The 26,030-nt window shown below is 38.3% G+C and overlaps 1 protein-coding gene across 2 annotated transcripts; it reads right to left on the bottom strand.

Moving 5' to 3' along the window:
• Nucleotides 1–882: 882 nt before the first annotated feature.
• On the bottom strand, nucleotides 883–24,604 carry SLC35B3 (solute carrier family 35 member B3). Of its 2 annotated transcripts, XR_014616659.1 has the most exons (11): nucleotides 24,508–24,604; nucleotides 20,863–21,141; nucleotides 19,469–19,590; nucleotides 17,447–17,601; nucleotides 15,889–15,996; nucleotides 13,732–13,829; nucleotides 10,937–11,029; nucleotides 10,433–10,544; nucleotides 8,539–8,616; nucleotides 7,477–7,546; nucleotides 6,430–6,488 (listed from the first exon to the last, which is right to left on the bottom strand). XR_014616659.1 is itself a non-coding variant. In XM_084219319.1 (10 exons), the coding sequence occupies exons 2-10, from the start codon at nucleotides 21,061–21,063 to the stop codon at nucleotides 6,338–6,340; spliced, it is 1,110 nt and encodes a 369-aa protein (XP_084075445.1). In that variant the 5' UTR covers nucleotides 21,064–21,141; nucleotides 24,508–24,604; the 3' UTR covers nucleotides 883–6,337. The 2 variants fall into 2 exon arrangements, 1 of the variants encoding a protein (XP_084075445.1); XM_084219319.1 differs by lacking the exon at nucleotides 8,539–8,616 and having other exon boundaries at nucleotides 883–6,488.
• Nucleotides 24,605–26,030: the final 1,426 nt, after the last annotated feature.

The following is a 26,030-nucleotide window of genomic DNA, read 5'->3' on the forward strand; positions in this document are numbered from 1 at the left end:
CCTGAAGCCTATACAACTCTTCTTTATGCATTAAAGCCTTCCAGGGGCCTCAAATCGCCTTTGAGAACATAGAATAGTTTGGTTTAGAAGAGACCTTTAAAGGTCACCTGGTCTAACTCTCTGCAATGAGCAGGAACACCTTCAATTAGAGCAGGTGGCTCAGAGTCCTGTCCAACATAACCCTGATTGTTTCCAGGGCTGGGACATCTACCACCTCTCCGGGCAACTGTTCCACTGGTTTGCCACTCTCATTGTAAACAGCTTCTTCCTAATACACAATCCAATCTACTCTCTTTCAGTTTAAAACCAATACCCCAACACAACAGCCCCCCATAAACAGTTTGTGCATGTTTCTTGCAGACCCCATTATGTACTGGACTTTTGCACAGACCAGCTCCCATGAATGCCTGTTCCTACAGAACTGTACTGAAGTTTATACTCAGGTTCTGAACAAGTGAGAGGGCATCTACCACAGCTGTTCATGTTCATGCAGAATGCTGACAAGAAGGCAGCAAGCAGCGTAGCAGCACTTCCAGTGCACCTGCGGATCAGGTGCCGCACTACAGCAGCGGAGAGCTTTGCAAGCTCTAAATGTAGAAAATAAAAAGCAACCTTGAACTCCTTCTATATTGACAGTATCAATTTCGTCTACAATTGTCTTGCATTTGCTCAGTCACATATTCTTGTTTTGCGCTGAGCAGCAGTTACCAAATGAAGGTGTCTCTCTCCCCGTGGGATTGTGCTCTGGAGGTAGTCCCTGTGTCCCCAGAACCACACTATCAGGAGTTCTCAGCATGGCACTGCCAGCTCCAGCATTTACTGTAGCCAACTCAGAGATGCTTGTTTGAAGCATATTTATTAACAATTTGTAAACAGGAGAAAAAGTGGAAGAGAGACAAAGACAGCAGGGTTAAAGATCACAGAGTGACTGAGGTTGGAAAGTGCCTTTGCCAAAGCAAAGCCACCCACAGACAGCCGCCCAAGACCATACCCAGACAGTTTTTGAATATATCCAATGATGGAGGCTCATCAACCTCTCTGGGCAATCCATGCCAGTGCTCAATCACCTTCACAGTAAGAAAGTATCTCCTCTATTCAGAGGGAACCTCCTGTGTTTCAGTGTGTGCCCACTGCCCCACTGCTGTCACTCCTGGCTGCCCCAGCTTTGTGCCCACTCTTCAATGTCTGTACACACTGATGGAATTCCCCTCAGCCTCCTCTTCTCCAGGATGAAAAATCTCAGCTCGCTCAGCCTTTCCTCACAGGTGAGATGGTTGAGTCCATCTTCTTGTCACTTTGTTGGACTCTCTCCTGTAGCCCCATTTCACTCTTGTGCTGGAGAGCCCAGAACTGGACGCAGCACTACAGATGTAATGAATATTACAAAGCAAAACTATACACTTAAAACATAAATAATAAAAAAAAAAAAGAAAAAAAGGGGGAAAAAAAGAAGAGGAGGCATAAAACTGAAAAATCTAACAAAGAAAACATCTAAATAACCAAAAGTAGAGACAAGCAATACACTATCAACACATCTCATAAAGCTAGCACAATCAGGTGTAGAGAAGCGTTAAGTCAGCATTGTATTCTAAGCTGACTATTTGTGCTTGAATATTCTTTATTGCAATAATCTTTGCTTCTCTACAAGAGAATGGCAAAGTGATACAGACACCACAATGCATCATTATGCTTAATTCCTCATGTGATGACAATTTCTCATAGTTTTTCCATGGCAGCAGTTTTTGACTAGTTGCAAGGTGAACCAGTCACCTTAAAGTGAAGGATATTACACTTCTCCTAAAACTGCTACTTGTGTCCAGCTTGCTTCCACAGAGGTGCTCACAGAAAACAACAAATCAACAAAAAATGACAATGCAAAAAAGCTTCAAATAAAATGCAGAAAAGCTATTTTACGGCTCTCTCATTTTCCCTTTAAATTGTACTTGTACAGAACACAGAACAGAAACAATTTAACATCTCTAATGTGGGGGGTAAAAGAAAACTGACCTTACATTGGTACCATTTCATTTAAAGTACAGATGGGCTCTGCTGGACTTGGGGCACATTGGACTTAGTATTCCCTGCTCATCAGACTTAACAAGGCAACTTTGGGCAAGACACCATTTATGCTACATCTCTGAAATGGAGATAGGGCTTTTCTGCCTCACAGGCAAGACTGAAATTAATCTCTAAAAGCTGAAACATGAGGAGTTTTATATTAAATATTAAAATTAATACAAAACTTTTAAACAGGTAAAATGTAAAAGAAAACCCCTTCCACTAACAAATTCTGAGCTATTAACTAAGCCATATATAAAATCCCTCCAGAAAAAAAGTATTAATCCATTTAATTACTTCCTTAACTTGTGAAGTTTACTTATTATTTCCTGCCCTCCAGAGTATACATGCAATTTTATACCTCTTTTCAGAACAGTAAACAACTCAAAAAGTTTCCATGATTGAACAAGCAGCAGTCAAACATGAGAAGGGGGCTTGTTTGTGCCTGGGAGCATGGGAGGCAGAAATAAAAGAAACAATTAAGACATACCAGGTTAGTGAGGAAGGCACTTATTAAAGGAAAAAAAAAGAGCACTTGAAATAATTTATTTCCTCTTCCTTTAGTTCTCACAGGCAGGCAAGGGAGAGGAGAGATTTTCTTGGAAGATGGAATGAGGTCAAGGAGTTAACTCATATGTGCACTCATCAAGAACTTTCCAAAAATAATGAGAAGTATGGAAGATTTTATCATGGAGAAAAAAGGATTTAAAGTAATCACCCAGATGGTTATAAATTATATCAAACAGAAAATCTGTAATGTGACCAACCTGCAACAGTGTGATGTAAGCCTTTAAATGGAGGAATACAAACTTGAAACAATACACAGTGCATAAACAGAGCATGTTGAAAAACGATTTCACATCTAAAAGCAAGAAAGACAAGTAAGGAAGTAAGGAAGACAAGTAGGAATGATATAAAGCCCAAGCTTTAACTTAAAAAGTTTGGTAAGTTCAAAGCACAGGAGTGGTAAAACAAGATGAAGACAGTTTTATGCAAGATCAGGAAACACTATAGGTTTGGAGGGCAGGGCATTCATTCTTCCACACTCGTATTCCCGCACAGGTACCTGCGTAATCAGCAGTTCTGCTGATACTGAAGTACTGAAATACTGAAGAAATCCACTGCACAGTCAATTACTTCATTACTGAACTGTGCCAGACAAACGCAAAAATGTAACATGAAAGCAACTGCAAATGTATGCTGATTTAGGAAAACAGAGCTCCCTCAGCTATCCAAAGGAGGCAGAAGCAGGTATCACAGAGGTAGATTGCTGACATCAATGGAGATGCTGGTCAGACTTAAATTTTACTGAGAATTTCAATGCTCTTATAACTAATTCCTACATCATAGATTTTTTTTTATAGAGAGGAAAAAGTTGAGTAGCACAAGAACAAGAAGCAACTAATTCATATTATATTTAGATAATAAAATTTCTGGTGAGAGAACTGATTGGCTTTTCCTATAGTTTCACCATGCCTACTGCAGAGCCCAGGAAACAGTAAGTATAAAATGCAACAGTTACTATGACCAGCCTTCAACACTGGGAAGGGTTAATCAACAGCCCAATATAAGTGCTCTTACACAAAAAATAAATAATTTACAGGTACTTTGTGGACAAGCCCTTATTCATATTTCATAGACAACACAAAACCAACATACATATACAGTACAGAAGACACAACCCCAAAATTTTGTAGTAAGAACACTTGCAGATTTGTAAGGTTTTCTAACTTGCATGCACTATGAAGCTTACTAAAACAAACCCCACAACGCCACAAACAGTAATTCACTGAAATGAAGGTTTTCTTAAAGAAGGCGTGAAACTGCACAGACCATGATGTGTGGCAGATGATGAAGTAATCCCACTTGTGTGTGCATTTTCTTTAACACACATATTGTTGATTGGCAAGTACTAGACTCACACCTATGAAAATAAAGGGCTAACTCTTAAATCTATACTATTAACAGTAAGCTTACAATATCCATCTGTATATAAAAATAATTTTGAAGTACACCAGTAAAACAAAACATACACTTCTACAGTTAAGAAAACTATTAAAAAAAGAAATCAAAAATTCCCCTAATGATAGCTCATTAACTCAGTCCTGTATACAACAGAAAATAAATTAAAAGGTGAATTATTGATTACTATTCTCTCCAAAGAGAGACAATAGAGACAAAACTGGATTATATTAACTGTCCAGAAACATACTACATTTGAATTCTAGTCAGAAACTAAGTGATTGACTTCTCATCTATTTAAATAAAACAGATGCCAAATGAATTACATTTACTATGACTTTCTGCATATATTGTAGCTTTCACATAATTTGTTTTCCTGAAGGTTAATAAAGTTTAGCAACAGGCAGAGTTTACAGATGGCAGAATGAGGACTGTAAAATTATCTTAACCTCACTGGAAAGACCAACTTCATGTCGTAAAAAGAATGCAAGGGAATGTAAGAGTTGATAAATATTACAGGGAAAGAAGTGTTTCAATCCCCTTGACTTGGTCAAATGCATCCTTACACCAAATTTGGAATTGGAATGCTTTATTATACCTTACCCTAAAACTTTGGCTGCAACATGGAAATGGACAGCCATGGCAGGCCATCTGAATCTTTCAAGGTGTATCTGTTAATCAAATTTTCACCTCTCTGCCTCATCCAGGACACAATCAATCATGCAGCAGCTGGGAATTTAAAACCCAACTGTTCCATGCAATAAATTCTCCCGATTTGGCAACAGTGGGTTTGTATGTGTTGAGAGGCTTTGCTGGCACCCCAGAGAAGCGTCAGCACGGGGAACAGTGCAGTTATGTCAGCACAGTTCTTCTCTTGTTCATCCATTTAACATGGCAGATGCAAGCTACCAAATAAATAAAAATTTAAGGCACATTTTGTGTCTCTGCTTTGAGTACAAGCTCCTTTGAACAGCAATTCTTCCTAAGTGTGTGAAAAACATTTTGTATATCTTGAATACTTTCATCAACTAGTATTTTTGACAGAAGGCCATCCTGTGAGATTTTTTAATTCTTTGTATGTTCTTTCTGACTATATATTTCTATTATCTAATTAATTTTTGTCTAAGTTGAAAGAACACACACCAAGATGCATCTAAGGGACACAATAACAAAAAAACCATGACCATGTAAGAACAATGATTTGTAAGGTGATTAGTATTTTTAAAGTGCTGTTGTTAAATATACAAAATTAAAGAGACAGCAAGTGATTCAAAAGCAAGTTGACTATAAAAGAAAGAGCGATAAATGGACTTAGTCTTCCTAAATTCATGATGAAAAAGACAGACTGGTTGCACATTGTCTTCTGCTGTCACTGAAGAAAGAAAATTGTAATCTGTACCCTAATCCTCTTAACTTCATCAGAAGACCACACAGACTGACATAATACATATTCCAATCACATTAGCTGATGCCGTTATTATTTACCCCAATACTGAAATTGAAGAATTTTGATTTGATGATATAAATTTAAGAACTTCCATGTTTCTTTATACCACTATGATAGAGAGGGCCACAGGTCACTAAAAATGATGCATTTCACCACAGATTAAACAAATAACAGTTTCTTATACCAATGTTTCCATCTCACCCCATTCAGGCCTAAAAGCCCATTTCCCCCTAGGAAAAGCATGAGTGTTGGCTGCACAAACTCAATCTCAGTTCTGTGACTTGCAAGCAATACTCAAAAAGAGTAACACTAGGATTTCAATAAAAATTTCAATTATTACAATAAATATCAAGTTCTGTGATGATCTGAACAATAACTTTAACAAACCCCAACGTTTTTATTTAAAAAGTAAAAGAGTGACAACATACTGTATTCTAAACCTTCTACCTTTAAATTCACAATTTGGTCAACCAGTTGGTGATTAGTACAGTATTACATTTAAATTACCCCACCTGGACAATTAACAAAGAACCACTAATTTCAGATCAGCCACGTGGCCAATATTATTAAAATGCCCAAACTAGTCTTCTACTGCGTCCCACTTGAGTGCAGCTTCTCGGCAGTTTGCCAGGAGCTGCTGTCCTTCATTGCTGATAAAACCATCTGACAATGGCCTACAACACCGTTTGTGATGAATTCAAGTGCTCTGAAGAAAGGGCTCACAAAAGTGTGCATTTATAGCAATCTGCAAGCAGACAATATGCCTTCAGCTCCTTTGGTTTTAGTAACATTCCCTTTGGAAAGTGAATCAGTTGAAGACTGTTCTAATAAAATAGTAAGTCAAAGTCTAGACATGGCATGAACCACTGTCTATACAGTTTGTGACAACGTCCTTGATTTTCTTTCTTCCACACTTTTTTTCCAAAGACCAAGCAGTGAAGGCAGTTTGATTTTGTCCATATTCTTACTGTAAACATTAAGAAATATACCAAGGACAACCAGTAAGCCTGACCACACATACCTAGAGGGGAGGCAAAGGAGAGGAAAAAAGTTACCATTAGCACTTGAGCTGTAGCAGTTACATACCAATATTTGTGGATTAAACAAACCTCACATTAAGAAGAGAACAGTTGAAGAAAAATCCCCCAAAAAATCAGCGGGCTCTGAGATAGAATTTCCCTGAATCTTTATTATTACTATCCTTCCACCCTTCTTTACTCTTGTCCTGGCTGGAAAGCTTATTGAAATGCATTTTTAAGTTAAATAATAAATAAACAGTATCTATTCTTTCTCACATGAATAAAATAATCCTGAAGGGTTTTATTATGTTTTTCCTTCCTATAGTTATGAGAGCTATACCAGTCCAAAACGTTTTCTCACTCAGTGCCTTATATCCATACTTCCCAATGTAGGCACATTTTTGTTTCAGCTCTCCATTCTTTTAAGCCTCAATATTTTTAGCTGGAGTAAATTCCATTTGGGATTTGCATACAAGCTTCCTTCTTAAAGCTTTGTATATAGAAATAAAATAGAATTTTATGTTGTTTCAAACCGGAAGCAATTAAAATCAAAGTAGCAACTTAGCTGCATTTACTCAAACATTTGGCAATACCAAGATAATACAGTTATTTAAAAGGGCTAGCTAAGAATTCAAATCTGAGCTTATAAAAGCAGGAACAATACTATAATGGAGAAAATCCCTTCCTTTACACAAGTTTTCCAACATAGAGAAAGTACCCAAACAATTTACAATGTATCATAAGCACTAGATATTATGATTAATTTTCTTTGTTGTCTTCTAGACCTTTAGAAAAATGTAAACTATTTTCTCTAGCATGATTAGCATCAACAAGCCAGTCAATATTTACAATAGATTGCCCACATTTGCAGAAGATATAAAAAGACAAGCATTAAACCCCAAATATGATTAGTGTCGTTATAGTTCCATGATGAAGAACATAATTTTTTATAAAATACTTTGTAAACCACTAAAAACTATAAATACTTACTGTAGTGTGAATGGCTTTGCAAAGAACAAAAAAGAAAGCACAATCGACATTGCTTTTCTTCCTGTTGTTACTACAGAGGAAAACAAGTATTAATCTCTTTTAAGAATTAGATACAACAAAAGGCTTATTAGGTAACCTCATAAAATAACTGTCTCACTAAAATGATGATCACACCCTTGGTGCAAACACAGACTGTAGTGCAGTGCAAAACAGCACTGGAATCACGTGATTTTTGGAAACAAGTACACTATGTCAGTAGTGCCATCTCAAGTCACACTACCTACAACAAGGAAATTTCCAGAACAAGACTTGCTATTTAATAACTTCATGCTAATCAATTCATAGTCTCAGAGAGCAATGTGCAAATAACTGATGATATAAATTCATCTGTTAAAGCTTGGATGTAGACCAAAGGTCAAATATCTTGCCATTTCCATCTCATGTTATTACAACTCTGTGGTGTTTTGGGCTGTATCTTTGAGTGGAATGGGATTATCCTCTCACCATTCTTTTGAAGTTACTGAAAATTTCCGTAACAGTGGAATTACAATTTTGCTTAGAAGCCTAAGAGACCAAGGATGTCTGACTTCAGTGACTGCATTAGGAAGTATCCCTCAAAACCACTAAGAGACATTCTTCTACACCTGATCCCTTCACTAAAAAGAATCAAGTAGTAAGAAGAGCGAAGAACACAGTCCTGTTTCCAAAATAGAGATAAACTCTTTGGTTGCTCTGAAATCAACTATAGCTCCAACAATTTTTTGAACAATTTCAATGCTATCTGCACTGAACAAGGATAAAGCATTACTAGCAAATTGTGTACCAGGAAGCATACGTAGTTTATCACTGACACAAAATCAATAAATGAGTGAAAGTTGTAGAGAATGTTTAAAAACAAACTAAGAATGCAGACAAGTTTAGCTATGGAGGCTAAGGGGCTAAGAAGGTGTTATTTTATATGATGGCACAGGGTTCTCACTTGAGAAAGACTCTAGTACAAGGTGCAGTAGGTCTGCACCTAAAGAATAGTATTTTTTTATTATCAGAAAATATTTTGCTTACCATGAAGTTTCTTTAACTACACCATACTGGAAAGTCTTATTTGTGTAACTACATCCAAATTAGTCTTACTGCAACACACTGGCAAAAGGAAACAATGACTACTGATGTATTTCCACAGTGCTTTGGCTAGAAAACAAAGTTTCATTCTTCCCAACTCTACCCCACAAACAAATATTCACTTAAGAGTGTTTTATAGTAGAAGAAACAGCCTTCACTACTGCTACATCTGCCCCAACTTCAACTTTTTAGTAATAATTTTCTTTTTACATTTTAAGAAATTTATGCGCATCAAATAAAATGATTTTCTATTACATGAAAAATTAAAGGAGAATGAAAAAGAAAATTGAGTTTTAATTAGAAAACAGTTTACAAATGAATAATTTAAAAAATGGTTGAATTACTTCAGTTTTTCTAATTACAATTATTTCTGTTCTTTCAAATCAGTTATTAATTAAAATATTTATGTAACCATTTCCTTCTAAATTAAGTGCCTTTTCTTCTTTTTCCCAATTAAGTCTGATAATTTCTCATTCTGCTAATAGAAATACAATTTTCATTAAACTCTTTCACCCCACTCCCCTTAAGAAGGGGGAGGGTGGATGGGGGAGCTGGGAGGGACAGTAATGAATGTGGTGTTCTTCCAAGGAACAATAAACATTTTCATATTGCTACAGGCAAGACAGAAAGGGCTCAAGTGGTAGAATTGTCAAGGTCAGGCATTAGAAAACTGGGGAAAGGTTTACTATTCTACAGCATTTTTAAACTTTCTTTTAGTACAGTGAGACTTTTTTCTTTTTTAAGAGGTATTTTAATACATGAAACAACCCTCTCCTCTGGGTCAGTTTCCAGTCAGGAGAGCTACTGAATTTTGTTAAAAACAAATATGAGACAGATATGCTGCATAGGAAATAACTGATAGGAAATCAGAGCATGCAACCCTCAGGTCAGAGAACAATGATGTATTTTCCTTCCACTACTGTGAATGAAGTAGAGCATCGTCTGACAGAAACCAGGATGTCTTTTAGGAGGAGAAGAAGAAAGGCAAGTAGCTACATGACATCTTGCTACACCTTCCCCCCCACCAGGCCCTTGTGACTAAAGTTTGCAGTTTCACGTGCTTAGAAACGTCACTGCCTACTATGCCCTTCTAGAATATTCTTACTTTTCCTTTTACATTTTAATTGATACATGTCTTTTCCTTTCTGTATTTTCCTATGAAGACAGGCTGAGAGACTTGGGATTGTTCTACCTGGAGAAGAGAAGGCTCTGGGGAGACCCTATAGCACCTCACAGTACCTAAATGGGGCCTGCATGAGAGCTGAAAAGGGACTCTTTACAAGGGCATGTTACTACAGGACAAGGGGGAATGGCTTTAAACTGAAAGAGGGCTGCTATAGGTCACACATTAGGAAGAAACTCTTTACTGGCAGAGGAGTGAGACACAGATTGTCCAGAGAAGCTGTGTCAGCCTTATCCCTGGAAGTGTTCAAGGCCAAACTGTATGGTGCTTTTGAGCAAACTGGTCTAGTGGAAAGTGTCCCTGCCCAAAGCAGGGGAGTTGGAACTAGATGGTCTTTGAAGCGCCTTCCAACCCAATGATTCTGTGATTCAATTTCAACTCCTTCATTTAGAACAGCGCTTGCTTCTTCACTAAAACATGGCATGGACTACATGCACAAGTTTCCTTAACAGGCTCTTCACGGTTGAAACTGTGGCACAAAAAGAATCAGGAAACACATTCTACCATGTGAAGATCCATGCTACACAAATCAGTCAGCACAAAGAACAGAAAAAAAGCCAGAGTAAGAACTATTCTCAAAAGCTCTGTCCTAAATAATAGAATAGGATTACTTTGTTTTTATACAAAGGCAGTAAAAATATGATTTGTTCATACCTGTTACAGCGAGAAGGGCACCGAAGATTTTAATCAAAGCTAGAACAAAGGATATGCCAAAATACCCAGTCAGGGAGAAAAGGAATGCATAACCATAAGTCTGAACTGGATGCTGCAACAATAAAAAAAGCCGGTTAGGAAAATGTAAAACAAACCCTGAGGTATTGCAAAATGACATAAAACTACAGACTTTAATCAACTGCTTGAGCAATAATAAGCTGTTCAACAATGCATTCATGCAAAAATCCTTATTTAATTTTACTTAAATAATGGAAAAATAATAATGAAATTATAAGCTCATAAGTCTGGTCCTGTGATTTTGTAGCTTTTAAAACATTACCCTATCTAACACATCAAAGACTGGAAAAGCTTCCTTTACTGTATAACCTGTTTACATGATGAAAATAGAACTTTAGAGAGAGAAGTGGTAAGATTTTCTGAATCATATAGAGCAAGGTTTTCCAATAATGTTCTTCATAGAAAAAGGGAAATCGTTACACCTACCTTTGAGCAAAATGTTACTGCAGGGCTTAATCCACTAGTGCATGTTAATCCAAATAAAATATACACAAAACCTATTGAATAGGAATACAAAACCTAGAATAGTGTAAGAAAAAATAATTAGTAGGTGATACTTTACAAAAGGACAAAATTAAATGCTTTCAGATGCTTGGCCCCATTAATATGCTCAGCAACTCAGAGCTGAATTTGAAGGGTTTGATGATATTTTTACTAGCATTTATATAATAGTTGATGTACAGTGAAAAGTCAACATTAAGTGTTAGACACATTCTTCTACCCACAACAACATAAAAAGTTTGGAAAGCTAGTCAGTTAATAATATCCTGAGGTCAGTATCAACTGTGGTAAATCCTTCAGGTTCAGGATTTCACAACCTAAATAAAACTTCCCACAACTATGCAATTTAATAGTCTGAAGAACATGCTACACATATTTCATTTTCTGCCACTTATACAGCACAGTAAACACCTGCATTACAGTAAATGTGCAAAGGGTAGCATACAATCACCAGGACTGTCAAGTTAAGTTTCATCTGTGTCACTTAAGTTCACATGCATGGCACACATGCATGGTTATAACATGCAGGATTTTCAAATATGACCAGTTTTGGCCTATTTGAGTGTTCAGAACACTCAGGAAACAGGTAAGCTCTTTATTTTGTCTGCACCCTTACTCAATTAATAGGTGCACTGAGCAACAAAACAATCTTCATCTATCCTTTCCCACACTAAGCCAACAGAAATAGAAACTGGAACTGTCCATCCATCCATCCATCCATCCATCCATCCATCCATCCATCCTCCCACGGAGCAGGAGGCATTCAGCTGTTTGGGCAACATTTAGTAGTCTTTTCTTGTCAACAGAACTATTCTACACAATACTGGCTAGAACATGCTGATCTACTATGCTTTCAAAACTCAGTGTCTTGTTATATCTCAGTTATTGAGAAAAAAACTATTAAAAATTATTAGCAATTCCAAGAGACAACAGACCACTTATCACTGCTCTATAATAAAGAAGGACGCATACATGTTTAAAGAGCAGACCTGCTTTCAAACACTTAAAAACCAGTGACCTAATCCTCAGAGCTTTTACTTGACACTGTTTATATGCACAGCAGTCAGTCCCTAGTTCTTTGCTTGCCTCTGCATCCCTAAGTACCCAAAGACTTCACTTTTCACAGCCAGGAATAAGCACTACAATGGTATTCCCTTGTTAGGCAGTCTAATATATGTCACTTCCATAAAATAACACGTAAGGCAAAAATCAGGTATAACCTTCCAGAACAGCAGTTACTATTTCAGCCACAAAACATCTTTTCTCTTTCCACAATTGCTTAAATCCAATTTCCAAATTTGACAGAGTAAGAGAGACCATGTGGATGACAGGTTCCTTTATTGTTTAATTTTATTTCCAGATCACTGTCCATTAAACATGATCTCCAATTCAGATTCAATTTTTACCCAGAGTCTCAAGTATAGAAAACTATTTCCAAAATTCTGCTTGTACTTCTGCACTGAATTCTCTGAATGAAATCCTGAAGGGGAATGTCTAAACCACAAACAAAACTTTGATATCCTAAACCATTACACTCATTCTCTACAAGGAGCAGGAGCATACAGTATGAAGACCAACATTGTCAGACTAATGCAGAATAAAAAGCAAAGTCCTGGAGACAGCAGGAGTTTTGTAGGTAAGGCAGCAACAACTGTCAAATGCAAAGTGGGCAAGAAAAAAGCTACATATTACACTTTGGTTTTGGATTTTGGAAATGACAGATAAAGAAGGCTGCACCAGGTCACACAGACAAATCTCTGCCCCCAGCAGACCTCAACAGTGAACACTAAGAAAAAGTACAAGAATAAAAGCAAGAACACAGTGGCACTTTTAGGTATATATTCTTCCACTTTCCAGAAACTTGCAGCTCAAACTTCTCAAGCCATCCTAAATCACTTCTAGCCTTAAATGAAGATGCCTTCTAACTTCTTCTCCATTTCTGAAGCTATTCTCACGAGAAATTAGATTTTTCTAGTTAAATATCAAATACATGCCATATATAGAAAACAAATTTCAGTAAGTTTTTACCTGTGGCATATTCATATCATGCCTTTTATAGTAAAAGATTTACTTATATTTACTCAACTTCAGAGAAAAATATACCAAATTTAAACAAGTCTTGTCCTAAAAGAAAAATAACCTCAGACCATATGAATAGAAAATCAGCATTCCAAGTAAGTATATTAAAAAAACGGAGCAAGACATTATCAAAATTGTATTTCACTGAATCAGGAACAAAAATATTCACCCAGAGTTTTCAAAAGATTTTAAAAAAACCTGCCTCTAGAGGTGCTAGCACACTCTAGAATATAAAGTATAGCAAGTAAAGTAAAGCAACATGCTCCATCTAACACATGCCCCACTATATGAGAAGAACAGTGTGCATTTTTCAGAGACTAAGTGCATGATCATACAAAAACCACTACATTGATCTCAGGCCTGCAGGGTAGACAAAGGAATTGTTGATAGACAGGAGTGTTTCTGTAGTATACTGTAGTTGTATTTGAAGTTGCACACAGAAAGCGGCACCCTTGAAAGGTTAAAAATGAAACAGAGAAATCAGCAGAACTCCTCAGATAAACACAAAACCCCAAGAACAGTACACCAAGAGCTCTTCCCTCTGTAAGCAAGAGAAAAGCACATTAGGTCCCATGCTTTGTCAACAGAGACCTTGCCTATGGTAAAACATGTTCTTTTAAAATTGCAAATGTTGTATTTACCATTTCTGAATTAGAACCATTGTGCAACTTCATAGCTTTTTCCTGTACATTTCCTATAACTGCATCTGCGCAGAGGGCAAGGGATATTAGGATCACACCTATTAAAACAAACAAACAAACAAACAAACACTCTTCAGAATATTCATTGCAAAATGGTGGCAAAAAGTCCAAGGAACAGAGAAATAATAAACAGCTCTTCCCTATAAAAGTCAGCAAAAATATTTCATGACACCAGTACAAAAAGTGCCTACCTCCACTCTCCCTCCACCAATTAACCCCTGAGCACTGTGTGTCTCTAAGCTTGATGGGAACATCTGGACATTGCTATAAAGAAGCCAGCTGTAGCTTTTGTAGTAACAAGAGCGACAGAGTATCAGTTGCAGTTAGTTAATGAAGATAAATAACCAGAGAAAATACTCTTGTTGAGTAGTTAATTCCCCATTATTTTTTTTTTTCCTGATAGAAGGAAAGGCAAATAGAAATGTTAGACATAATGGTAAAACAAATGAAAGAGGATTGAAAAGTAGAGATCTTTAATTACTGAAACATTAATTTAAAAGAAAAACTACTGTTCAGGTACAAACTCCATGGTTTTAGGTTACCATTTATGCTGACAAGGAAGTCACTATATAGTCACTACTGTGATCAGCTTTCTAATAACAAAAAAACTGATAACTCCAGTCATGTCAGTCACAGTTCATTTCCCAACCTACGAACTTTCATGACTGTTGTATTTAATGATGAACACAGGCTGAAATGACACTTTTCCTAAGTATACAACATTATAGAAGATACTAATCATCAAAATGCAAATCAAAACCCGTTCTAGTCTTGGTTCCTTAGAAGATCATGTCAGGGAAGAAACTAGAAGACTAAAAACAAGCAGTGTTTTATTTTCTCAATTCCATGTTCTTACAGTCAGAGGTGGAAGATTTTAACATTTTTAAGGCCCATGAAGTTTAAGATGGTATTTTCATGGTAAGAACTTTAAATCAGTGTTTTTAGTTAGGGAACCATTTCCTTTCCAAGGCTAGACTTTCCAGGTCTCTTAATCATTCAAGATTATCAGGCACTGGAAAAGGTATAACTCAATAGAAAAGACATGATAATATGAATAATATTGGTAATGCTAAAAATAAAAGTATCTCAGCTGCATGAATTCAGCTCTGGTCCAAAGATATAATAACAGCTCCAACTCAGCAATTTCACTCCGTAAAGTGATGGATGCATGCCTCCATGGGCATTCTCCATTATGATTCATGTTCTGGCTGTGCTTAATGGCCCAGGCACACCACTGGACAAATGTATGGATCAGCACTGGACTGACATGAAAACGTTACCTGGAACCTGAAGCACAAGTGCACATGGAGAGGAGAAATGTGGGGACAAGAAAAATGTTAATCTAATGACCATTACACATTTTGGAGTGTGAACAGAATTGTTCCACTCATTGTGGCAGTGCTGAGCAGAAGCAGCAGCAGCAGCAAAGCCATGGATGAGACCAGCAGTGTTTTACTGGATGTAAAGCATCAGTAAAAACAATTGGAAAAACTGGACCCAAATTAGTTCTGAAAGAAATCTGCATCGAAACAGTTCCACACAAATCACTGGAATGAACTCAGGAATTCAGTTACCCTTTGTCACTTGACAAAGAAATTCAACTATGTTTTTCGTTCCAAACAGGTTAAAATCCTTGTTTTGTTTCTGATTTAGATAGCATTAAAAGGTTAAAACCTAAAAACTACAGCAAATCTGACTGCACTCATCCATTAATGTAAAGTAAATGGTTCTGAAATGGAAAAATACTTAAAAATTTAACTAGAAAAGACAACTTATCTTTTTAAGTTTTAAAATGTTCCAACTGAATTTTATCATATTCACTTTAATATATATGTACTCGGGTTAAGTCTTTCTTGAGAATACATGAGACATTTCAACCAAGAGGGTGCAGTTTCCAGAAATTTTAGGAACCTAGGAATTTACACTTTGAATAAAGGTCTCTTCTGCCACAGACAGTTCTGCTAGAGCAAAGCCACAGTGAAACTTGCATTTTCAGTAGGATACCTGAAGGCACTCCAACAAGAACTCAGAACTTCTATGAAATGCTTATTGTAGAAAAAACCAAGCATTTTTTTAAACTCTAAATTATGTCTTTACCTGTCAAGTTGAAGTTTGGTGCAACTGTGCTGTCAGCTAAAGTAAACCATATTAATCCAAGGCTCATACATAGGGCAGCAGACACATCTACAACATTGTAACGTTTTCCTACAAAATACAAACAGCAAGAACAAACGGTTAGCACTCTCAGAATTTCATGTTTATCCTGTTGAACAGACTAGAAGACTATGGAAACATTGTTCCAATGTCATTTTTTTACTTATACAGAGGACTCAATGCTTTGGTCTTTCACAACCAGACTTAGTTTCTTCTACAACAGAAATTCCTACCACAGGGAAAATACCTGATTCTTGTGATCAGCTTTGGTTTGAGCTCACAGTTACAGCCCTGACACAAAGCACATCCGCCCTGACAAAGCATTCCCCTAGCAACTTCAGGACAGGTTAGCTGTTTCTTAATACTTTTCCCTCATACAAGACACTTCAGCTGCCTTACTGATCAGAAAGAAGTCAATTCCAAACAGTAACAGACAACTTTGGCACTCTAAGAACTCTACACTGTCTTATCGTTTGGGAGAGACAGGTTGTGGAGGGGAATGGAAAAAGAAAGTGAGGACATGAAAAAACAAGAGGTAGTATATCTTTTTTAAAATAACGTATTCTTTGCTCAAAAGCTGAACTTTGAACATAAGCTTCCAAGGGAACTTTGTTGAACTGATTTTTTTTAACAATAATATTAAAAAAATAGCTTCTGACACTACAACACAATAAAAAAGTTTCATAAAGCTTTAGGGAAATATCAGTCACTTTGCATTAAAATGATAAAAAATTATTCCTAAAAAAAGGTAAATACTGTGTAGGCATGTACATATGTAAAGTTGAAATCTCCTCTGAAAATTCAGCTGTTTTTCAACCAGAAGGCCAGAATTACCTACAGAAACAGAAATACAGCATTCTAGATTTTGTTCCATTATACTTGTCCATGGCGAGTGTTACTGACTAAATTTTTGTGCATTCAACACAAACTTTTATAATATGCTTAACCCTTCTAAATCCAGAAACACTGAAGCATATTTATTCACATAACTACAACCTTTTTCCATTTTTCTCCATATTCTGTTTTCTCTAATTGGAATATGCACTATGACTTTAGGATTAGCCAAAGACCTGCAAAATCAGGTGTATTTCTCACTAAACATTTAATCAAAATTTAGGAATTAATCTTTTCAAGTAAGAGTAGAGATTTTCTTCACAACTCATGGTTGGATTTTTTTTTCCATTTCAAGTTTTCCATGTCAATATTGAAATTATACAATTTATGAAGTGATTTAGCTTAGAAAACAAACTTACACTTAAAAATTAAGAAAGCTTGTGTAAAATTGAAGTTTTGCAAGTGACCTGTAGAATGTTTTTTCCCATATTTTCTGTTGATCTAAATGTATTTGTACATTTTCCCAGAAGATGCTTCTGAAATTCTCATTTTTCCTCCTATAAGAAAAATTCTACCAGCAGAATTAAAAAAAGTACAGGATTCCATCTATGACTGCCTTTCAAAGAAAGATGATTTTTTTAAAAAATTCTAATAGCAAGACACTTACCTTGTATAAAAACCCCACCTATCATAACTGGAATCAGTTTACAGCACTTAAAGATGACTTGAGTAGGGTAATTCAGATATCCTAAAGAGGTATTTGACAAACCCATAGTTCCCACCGTCAAAAATGCTATTATCATGTAGGTTTTGCCAGGAATTCTACAAAACATAAACATACAAATCTTGGCATTACAGACTCATTTAGAGGAAATTTAGCTTGGAAAATTCAGGTAAAGAAATACTTTTGCAATACAACCTCAACATCTTTCTCACTGAATTTTACTTCATAGAAACTTAAAAATGCACAAAAAGTCTGCTTTCATATTTCATTTTTTTCAATTACTGCAAATAAAAAGCAAATACAAGACAATAAAAACTTTATGGCTCATGAAGTATTCAAGCAGTAATTCTTTAATCTCCTTCTGAGAAGGTATGCTATTTACACAAGAATCAAGACAAAGGTTTCAGGTCAAAGGAAACGTGGAAAATTGGTATACTGAGATAACCTGGATCTTAGTTCTGTCACAGGTCACTGTGACAACTTCTTTGGTGAAGTTTTCATGTGAACCTTGACATTTTTAAAATGAAGAAAGTTGAAAAAAGTACCATTTTTTAATGAAACTCAATGAAACTAAGAGAGCAGTGATTCAGATAACAGGAACAGAGGGGCTTGTTGAACATTTTCAGATGTTTTGTTCACAATCTGATGAAATTATCACCTGACAACATATGATCCAACGGTTACTTCTGTGCTCACTTTGTGCTTTTTTTTACAGTTACTGCTGTGCATATGTTCAGCTATTTTTCATGCCTACTCAGAAGCACACTAAGAACATAAGGAGCTGCCTTGCTGCAATCCTGTCTTATCTGTAGCTCATTATGTGATGCACACATACTCTGAGGCATGCAAGAAAAATTAAAAATTTAAGAAATATAGATTTCTGCATGTCTACAAGAAGATGCCTAGGTTATAGAAAATAAAATGTAAAATATATTTCAGATCTACATTTCCAACAAAACTTACTTGAAGTGAAATGCTCTGTAAGCATTTCCAACTGGTAATAAAACCCCACAAATACATGTAACCCAAAAGGTAACTGTGCAATATTATCTGATGCATCTCAAGAAGTCAGGTAACTTGAAATATAAGCTGTCAGTGTTTAAAATAACAGGAATAATTTATCAAATATGTTGTTTAGCTAAAAAAGAATTTTATAATCTAAAACCAGTATATGTAAAACCATCCAAGGCTGACTGCAGGTAAGAAAAACTAGTTATGTTCAACTAGAATATGAGGCAACTTTAAAATTCATGTACACCGTGACAGCCTGTATTCAAGTTTCCAGAGTGCCTCAATAAACACTTTCCAGAGATATAGCTGGGTAGGAGGCTGCAGAATGGCTACACTGAGTCAGAAAATATCCCATTTCCAGTGGGATTCAAGACTTCAAAAATTTTCTTGGTCAACTGCAGTGAAAACACAGGACAGTTTTGTGGCAGAGTGTTACGAATCCTGTCTTAAATGAAAACTACAACACTTCAGCACATCCTTTGAAGCAAACCCACTCAGCTACACAGTAAGCAGAGAGCAGACCTCTGACATTCTCCAAGATGCACAGCATGTAAGAGGAATCTCTTGGTGAGGAGGTGCCAGTATTTGAAGAAAACATATTCACTGACAGATGGCTTCAAGTGCTGTGAAGTGCACTGGCTCTATTCTAGATGTGACAATCCCAAGCAACACATATGTGACTCAGTCTCTATCAGCCACATTAAGGACACAATATGTTCTGTAAGTGGGACAGTGACAGCAGAGTCAACAGAACTACTTACAGGTCCGAAATCCATATGGGTGCTTCTAAAATATTCTCTAACATCATCCAGCAAATTCACTTCCTTTTATCTACAGAACTGCTAGCAATGCCTCACAGTACTCACATTCAAAAAACAGAAGTTAAATTTATGGTCAGTATCAAATACTTCTAATTTCATGGACAGTGGGTAAAATGCTTGGAAAAACACATACCTTCTTCTTTTGTCCTGAATCAACTGCAATTCTATTAGTCCAAAAATGGAATAAAATCCAAATTGCACTAAAGTGAGGTACCAACCAAAAGGTTTAAAACCTTCCACTGAAAATATCAATTCCTATAAAAACAAAAACCCACCAAAGTCATGTACATACACCAAAATATTAAATGGACAAAAAAGAATCAACAGACCTTTTCCCTTGATGTACATGCAAATCTAGCCTTTGCAGTTGCTGGTTATTAACTAGATTTATCTGCCATACGTAACTTGTGAAAATATTGAAAAAGAAAAGACCATTTAGGTTCTCCAAAATAAAAGAAGAAAATTTACTGTTGTTGTAAATACAATAAAATTAATCGATGAATTCATTAGGGGAATACATTTGATGCATTACTAATTATCTCATATTACAGATGGCTTCCTGCCTGCCTTTTTGCTGCTTTTCCATTCATTTACTTCAGAAGACCATTTTTATTCAGATTTTAAAAATATCGCCAGATAAATTTAAAACAAGTTTTCTCTAACAAACATGCTTACTGATAATTTTCAGCTCTTAGGAATGCACACCTAATATTTTGAGTGCCAACATTAAATAGCACTTGTGAGTTCATAAAAATTTATACGCTGAAGGAATATTTCAAACCAGAGCAATTTGTTCTGGAAAAATACATATACATACTAAAGATTTATGTAGGTGTATCAGTTATAGAAAAAAAAGGCTGCTTAATACCTGCCTTTTTGAGATTCTGGTTTTAATCACTGATCATGTTCTCCTAACTCTTTTGAAGTAACTTTAGGTTCACAAACTTCTTAACTGCTTTTGAAAACTGCATTAGAAACATGATTTTTAATTATCAAGTTTTTTAATCACTGCTTTATTGAGAATACTCAATGAATTTAAAAATAATTTAAAAAAAGGAACGGAAATGTAGCTGCTCAAGATAAGACAGAAAAGATTAGCAGAATGGTAAATGTTTAACTAAAATGGCATAAACATTATCCTTTTGCTTAAAAAATTACTATAGTACATGCTTCAGCTCTGTCCTGAGAGCAGATAGAAAAATAAGATGACTGTAACTGTACAGTACTCATGGAACCTACGGAGATCTAAAGATTTCAGCATCAACGAAGACTTTGCTGTGTCTTGCACACAGAAGTAAAAGATCAGGTTATGAAAGTCCAAGTGATCTAAACTTTACAGGCACACGAACCACAATGGCAACTTAGATTATATATTACTTGCTGCTCTTGAATACTGAAAGGCTGACTTTGGAATAAATATCTAGTTTAAACATCTAAACATATTAAAATACATACTACATTATTATGCTATTGAAAAATACAAGGGGTAGGAGGAATTGGCATAAGACACAAGTTTATAATAGTTACCTGTAAATATCCATAGATTAGATAAAACATAAAAACTCCAGAAACACAGATGAAAAATTGAGTAGGTTTGCTAAATTTGCTGAGATTCATGCCAAGAACTACAACATCATCTACTGATTTGATATGGGGAGACATAGCTTGAGATTTGGAAGGTACACTGATGGAAATGTATTTTCTCGATGAAGTGAATTTCAGATCCATGGTTCCTGGCTCGCTGCATTCGGGGCTACTGTTGTCTTCTGCCTGCTTTTCTCCTTCAGTGTGTTTTCTGTCTGAAAGCTGAAAGAAATGCTAAAGTCAGACAGGACACAACATACAGCCTTGCAACAACAACAGTAAATGAATGTGACATTTATAGGGAAAATATAAAGGGTTTAGAGTTTTGCTGAATTGTTTTTATTCACAAATTTTACTTATCTTTTCTGATGTCCAAAGTTAACACCAGTTAACTTTGTTAACACCAGAGGCAAACAACACTTTATGAAAGCAGTTTTGCTTCATTCCTACATTCAACATAGCAAACAAACCAACTAATGAACCCTAAAACATCAGCAACAGAAAACCAGCTTCAGTTTCTCAACATCTCTAACTGGTCCTATCATGTATTCACAGGACTGACTGCTTGGGAGAGAAGTAATCTCCATAACTAGCACTGAAAGAACTGGTTTTGAAGCACTGTGGTTGTGCCTACCTTCCTTCATCTCCTCAGCAAAACACACCAGACTAGCTCACAACATGGGAAGCCTTGCTAAAAACTACAGATTTGAGCCTATGACCAGTTACAAGCATGGAAGCTGAAGAAGTTATCCCCACATCCTCACGTTTATTCACTATTTCCTGCACAGTTTTTCAAAAAAGAACATGGAGATCGAAACAAGCAGATTGCCGTATCACAGACCTCATCAGTCTGATTTTTAAGACTGGCATCTCAATCTCTTTAATATTTATCACATGCAGCTATTTCCACATGTAACAGAAAACAAAACTGGATGACTGAAGCCTAGAGAAAGAATCTAGCATCTTAGTAGAATGAGATGCAAATAATTCTGTTCTCCAGCTCAGCAGATAGTAAATATTTGATGAGTTTTTTTAAAGATAAAACACACTGGTCAGCCAATTGTCCCAAGATTTTTAAGTGCAGGTCAGCATCAAGTTCAGTGAGCAGTCAGTAATTACACTGTGTTTGTCCCAACTGTTTAGTGACTTGTTTTTCCCAGCTCAAGAATAATTCTCCTCATCACACATCCATAAAAAAATGCTCTCCCCATTGTTTTCAAATTTAAAATGTCCCCGTACATTAACACTAGATCATGCAAACACTGTAGTCTGCAAGAACACTGGTAAATACAATATATTATACAATACCAGAAATTTTAAGGTTAGCTGAGAAATTAAATATTAGTATGAAGCTTGCAATGTGCTTATGATGTTTTCTTTTTCATATGAGCGACTATCAGGTAGGAACAAGACTCCTACTAGAGCTCTGAAAACATCTTGGGGAGTATAACAGATGGTTAGGGACCATAATAATTATTTGTGTTCTTCACCTCAAGATCAGAAGTGAGAGGTAGAAAGTTTACCCTGCAGATTTTTAGCTAATCCCAACATGAACTGACCATAAAACAAAAAAAAAAAAAGTTTTAGACTAATTTTAGTAAAACCAGAAAAGCACTAATGTCAGATAACAAGGCATGAGTGAGCTTTCACATACAATATAATAGAGTTCTGATCACCCTCAGAGAATGATTGGAAGAACAATGGCAAACAAGGGCTATCAGGATGGAGGAACAGGTTGCCCATCTTAGGAACTGAAAAAAGATGAAAGCATAACTTGTCTAGCCTAACAAAACCCCAATGAAAAGGAAATAGACCTGCTTTCAGTACAAGTATGGAGCACCACTAAGGAGAAAAAATAGTTTTAAGGACAGGAGAATGAGAACAAGTGGGTATGAAGTGATCATGAACAAATTTATACTTTCCAAACTATCTGGTTAGCCAGCTTTTGCTCAGGAACTGGCTAGACATTGATCCACCTGTGGGAGGAGTGATCATCTTTACATCACCAGCTTGGTTTGCTTCTCTTTTCCCTTATTTTTCTCCACTTCTTAAAAAATATTTATCTCAACCCATAATTTTTGTTTTTTACTCTTCCTTTTCTCCCACCCCATCCCTCTGGGGATGGTGAGGAAAGTGAGCAAGTGGCTGTCTAATGCTGAGCTGCCTACCAGCATTAAACCACACAATTAACATAACCTTCAAATTTTCAACTATTTCTATTAAAAATATTTCCACCATCAAATTTTACAGTCTCTCCACTTAATTTTTTGCAGATTACTGAGTCTGTCATGAAAGTGGTAAGAAACACTGATCCTTGCAGACACACCCACGACCATCCATAAAACTATGATACGTGGTAATTGTTTTTCGCTACATCCTTCAAAGAAAATTATTTAACAGCTGAAGAAACTGTAAATGTATGTATGCATTTGAAACAGTCTCCACCAAGTCATTTCATTAGCAACAGCAACAGAACTCTTCTGAAATTCACAATGACTTCTCAAACTGCTATTTTTCTAAGCATGAAAACTGCTATTCCTACTCCTCTCATCAAAACTCCTCAAGCACCTAATTCACATCTTGAGCAAACATACAGCAAAAATCGGTTTTATAGAGTTAAGAGCTGTCCTGATTTGTGTAAAATACCTATTTCCCGCTTTTCTTTCTCCTCCTGTGTGTAAAAGTGTAAACAACAGATTCTTTAGATCAAAGACTTCCTGTTTCTTCCCCTTTAAAAAAAAAGTCCCTTGCAGATCAGTACTTTAACCTAGCACAGAAAACAGTGACTATTACATGAACGAGAAACAAATGAACGAGTAAAAAAGCAAAAATTCTTCTCCCTCCAAAAAGTTAACGACTTGTACTAAGCATGGAAAAAACATCACAAAGGAGCGCGACCCTTGGTTGGCCAAGGTTTTTTAACACTGAAGAACATCTGTTAAACCCATCATTTTGGCAGAAACCAGCGTCTTAGTCCGCTCAGAAAAACTGCTCGCCTCAGACACACAAGGCGAGCTCCACGTTGGCTTTGGCCAAGACCCTCCGGAGACTAAGCCAGAAATGCCTGGTGGCAGGACAGCAGCTGGCACCGCAGCAGGGATGCGCCAGGTGACCGGGAAGCCAAAGTCCATCTGCGGGAAACCTGAGCAGACGCTTTGCTCGACGCTACCTGCTCCGGAGGCAAAACAGGGAAGGGAACAGGGTCCAGTAGGAGCCCTGAGACTTCCTTCCTGCCCACTGTCCTGCGCCAGGTGTGCCCTTCCCGAGCGCCTGGCAGCTGTCCCGGGCAGGCAGGGCTGGCACAGCCTCTCCAGCCGCCACGGGCCGCCATTCCCCGCCCTTCCCCCGGGAAAGGGAACCCGCGGGACGCCGCCTCCTCGGGCCGGCCGAAACCCTCCCGACACTCAGTGTCAGCCTCCTCCCGCTCCACATCCCGCCCCCGGCGCCCCTCACCGTCGCGCCCATGGCCCCCTGATGCCGGGCGACGCTACGCAGGAAGCGATCCCGCCTCCCTCCTCCCGCTCGCCCCCCGTCCCTGAGGGAGGGAGGGAGGGAGGGAAGGAGCGGGGAGGGGCCCCGCCCCCGTACCTGTCCGGCCGGCGAGGAGGGGCACGGCGGCTCCGGCCGGCCGCCCCCCGCCAGCGCGTCCCGCCCGCCCGCCGGGATCGCCGCCTCCCGCGGGCCCGCGCCGCCGGAAGTGGCGGCCGGGAGGCGCCAGGGGTCGGCGCGAGCAGCGAGCGCATCGACACAGCGCCGCTCGCTCGGCGCTCCGCTACCCGGCCTGAGGCGGGCGGGGACGGCGCCCTCGAGCCCACGCGCGTTAGGGATCGCCCTGAGGGGCGGGCGGGGCCGGGGCCCGGCTGGTGAGGGTCTTCCCCAGGTGTCTCTGGGGGAGACCGGGGACATCACAGAATCACAGAATCGTTAGGGTTGGAAGGGACTTCTGGAGAGCCAGTCCAACCGCCTTGACAAGGCAGGGTGACCTGGAGCAGGTGACACGGGAACACGTCCAGGAGGGTTTGGAATGTCTCCAGAGAGAGAGACTCCACAACCTCCCTGAGCAGCCTGTTCCAGTGCTCTGCCACCCTCAATGCAGAGAACTTCTTCCTCGTGTTGAGGTGGAAATTCTTGTGTTTCAGTTTATGGCCATTGCTCCTCATCCTGTCACTGGGCACCACTGAAAGAGTCTGGCACCATCCTCTTGGCACCTGCCTCTGGGATACTTGTATGCATTAATGAGATCCCCTCTCAGTCTTCTTTTCTCCAGACTAAACACGCCCAGCTGCCGCAGTCTCTCCTCATAAGAGAGGTGCTCCAGACCCCAAATCATCTTTGCGTCCCTCCAGTGGAACCTCTCCCGGAGCTGCTGGTTTCTCTTGTCCTGAGGAGCCCGGAGCTGGGCACAGCGCTCCAGATGTGGCCTCACCCGGGCCGAGCAGAGAGGGGCAGTCCCCTCCTTCCCCCCGCCGCACACGCTCGCACAGCGGGGCACCCCAGGGTACCGCTGGGCAATAACCCGCCCTGCCCTGCCCTGCCCCGCCAGAGAGCAGCCGGGAAGGGTCCGGGGTGGCGGCAGCACCGGCAGGGGCTGAGGAGCTCCGTGCCTGCCCCGGCTCGCTGCAGCTGCCTGCAGGAGTGACAGGGACACTCGTGCTGGTGTCACCTCGCCTCCCAGGTGTGCTGCGGCCAGCCGCTGCTGTGGGTCCGCAGCTACTGGGACTGCCTCAGTACTCTGAAAAAATCTCCCGGAGCAGGACATCGCATTTCACACCGCGGTGATATCAAGATCGTTTGAGTCCTGAAAAAGTTTTTTCCGAGGTTTGGTTGATGTTCTGCTGTTCTGTGGTTGATGTTCTGCTGTTCTGATGTAAGCAGTGAATCACCCACGCAAAGCTGCTGCTTTCATTAAAAAAAAAAAAAAAAAAAAAAAAAAGCAAAAAAAAAAGCGTTTAGAGAGAGGTATTCCACATGAGGCTGCACAAAGGAAATAATAAAAGTATTTAAGTATTTAAGAATGACGAGTGAAAAGGTAAATGAGAGCAATAACAGCAGAATGCATAGAGCATAATGGCCAAAGGAATCAGGTAAAGAACTTAGAAGAAATGTAGCTA

Source organism: Fringilla coelebs (genome assembly GCF_963513975.1).
Source record: "Fringilla coelebs genome assembly, chromosome: 1".
Taxonomy (NCBI): Eukaryota; Metazoa; Chordata; class Aves; order Passeriformes; family Fringillidae; genus Fringilla; species Fringilla coelebs.

Coding starts and splice junctions, on each gene's coding strand:
- SLC35B3 (XM_084219319.1), bottom strand. CDS start 21,063: ATGGATCTGAAATTCACTTCATCGAGAAAATACATTTCCATCAGTGTA. Junction 11,030..13,731: donor ATGGTTCTAATTCAGAAATG/GTAAATACAACA, acceptor ACACTATTCTAG/GTTTTGTATTCCTATTCAAT. Junction 6,489..7,476: donor GCAAAGCCATTCACACTACA/GTAAGTATTTAT, acceptor CCTCCCCTCTAG/GTATGTGTGGTCAGGCTTAC.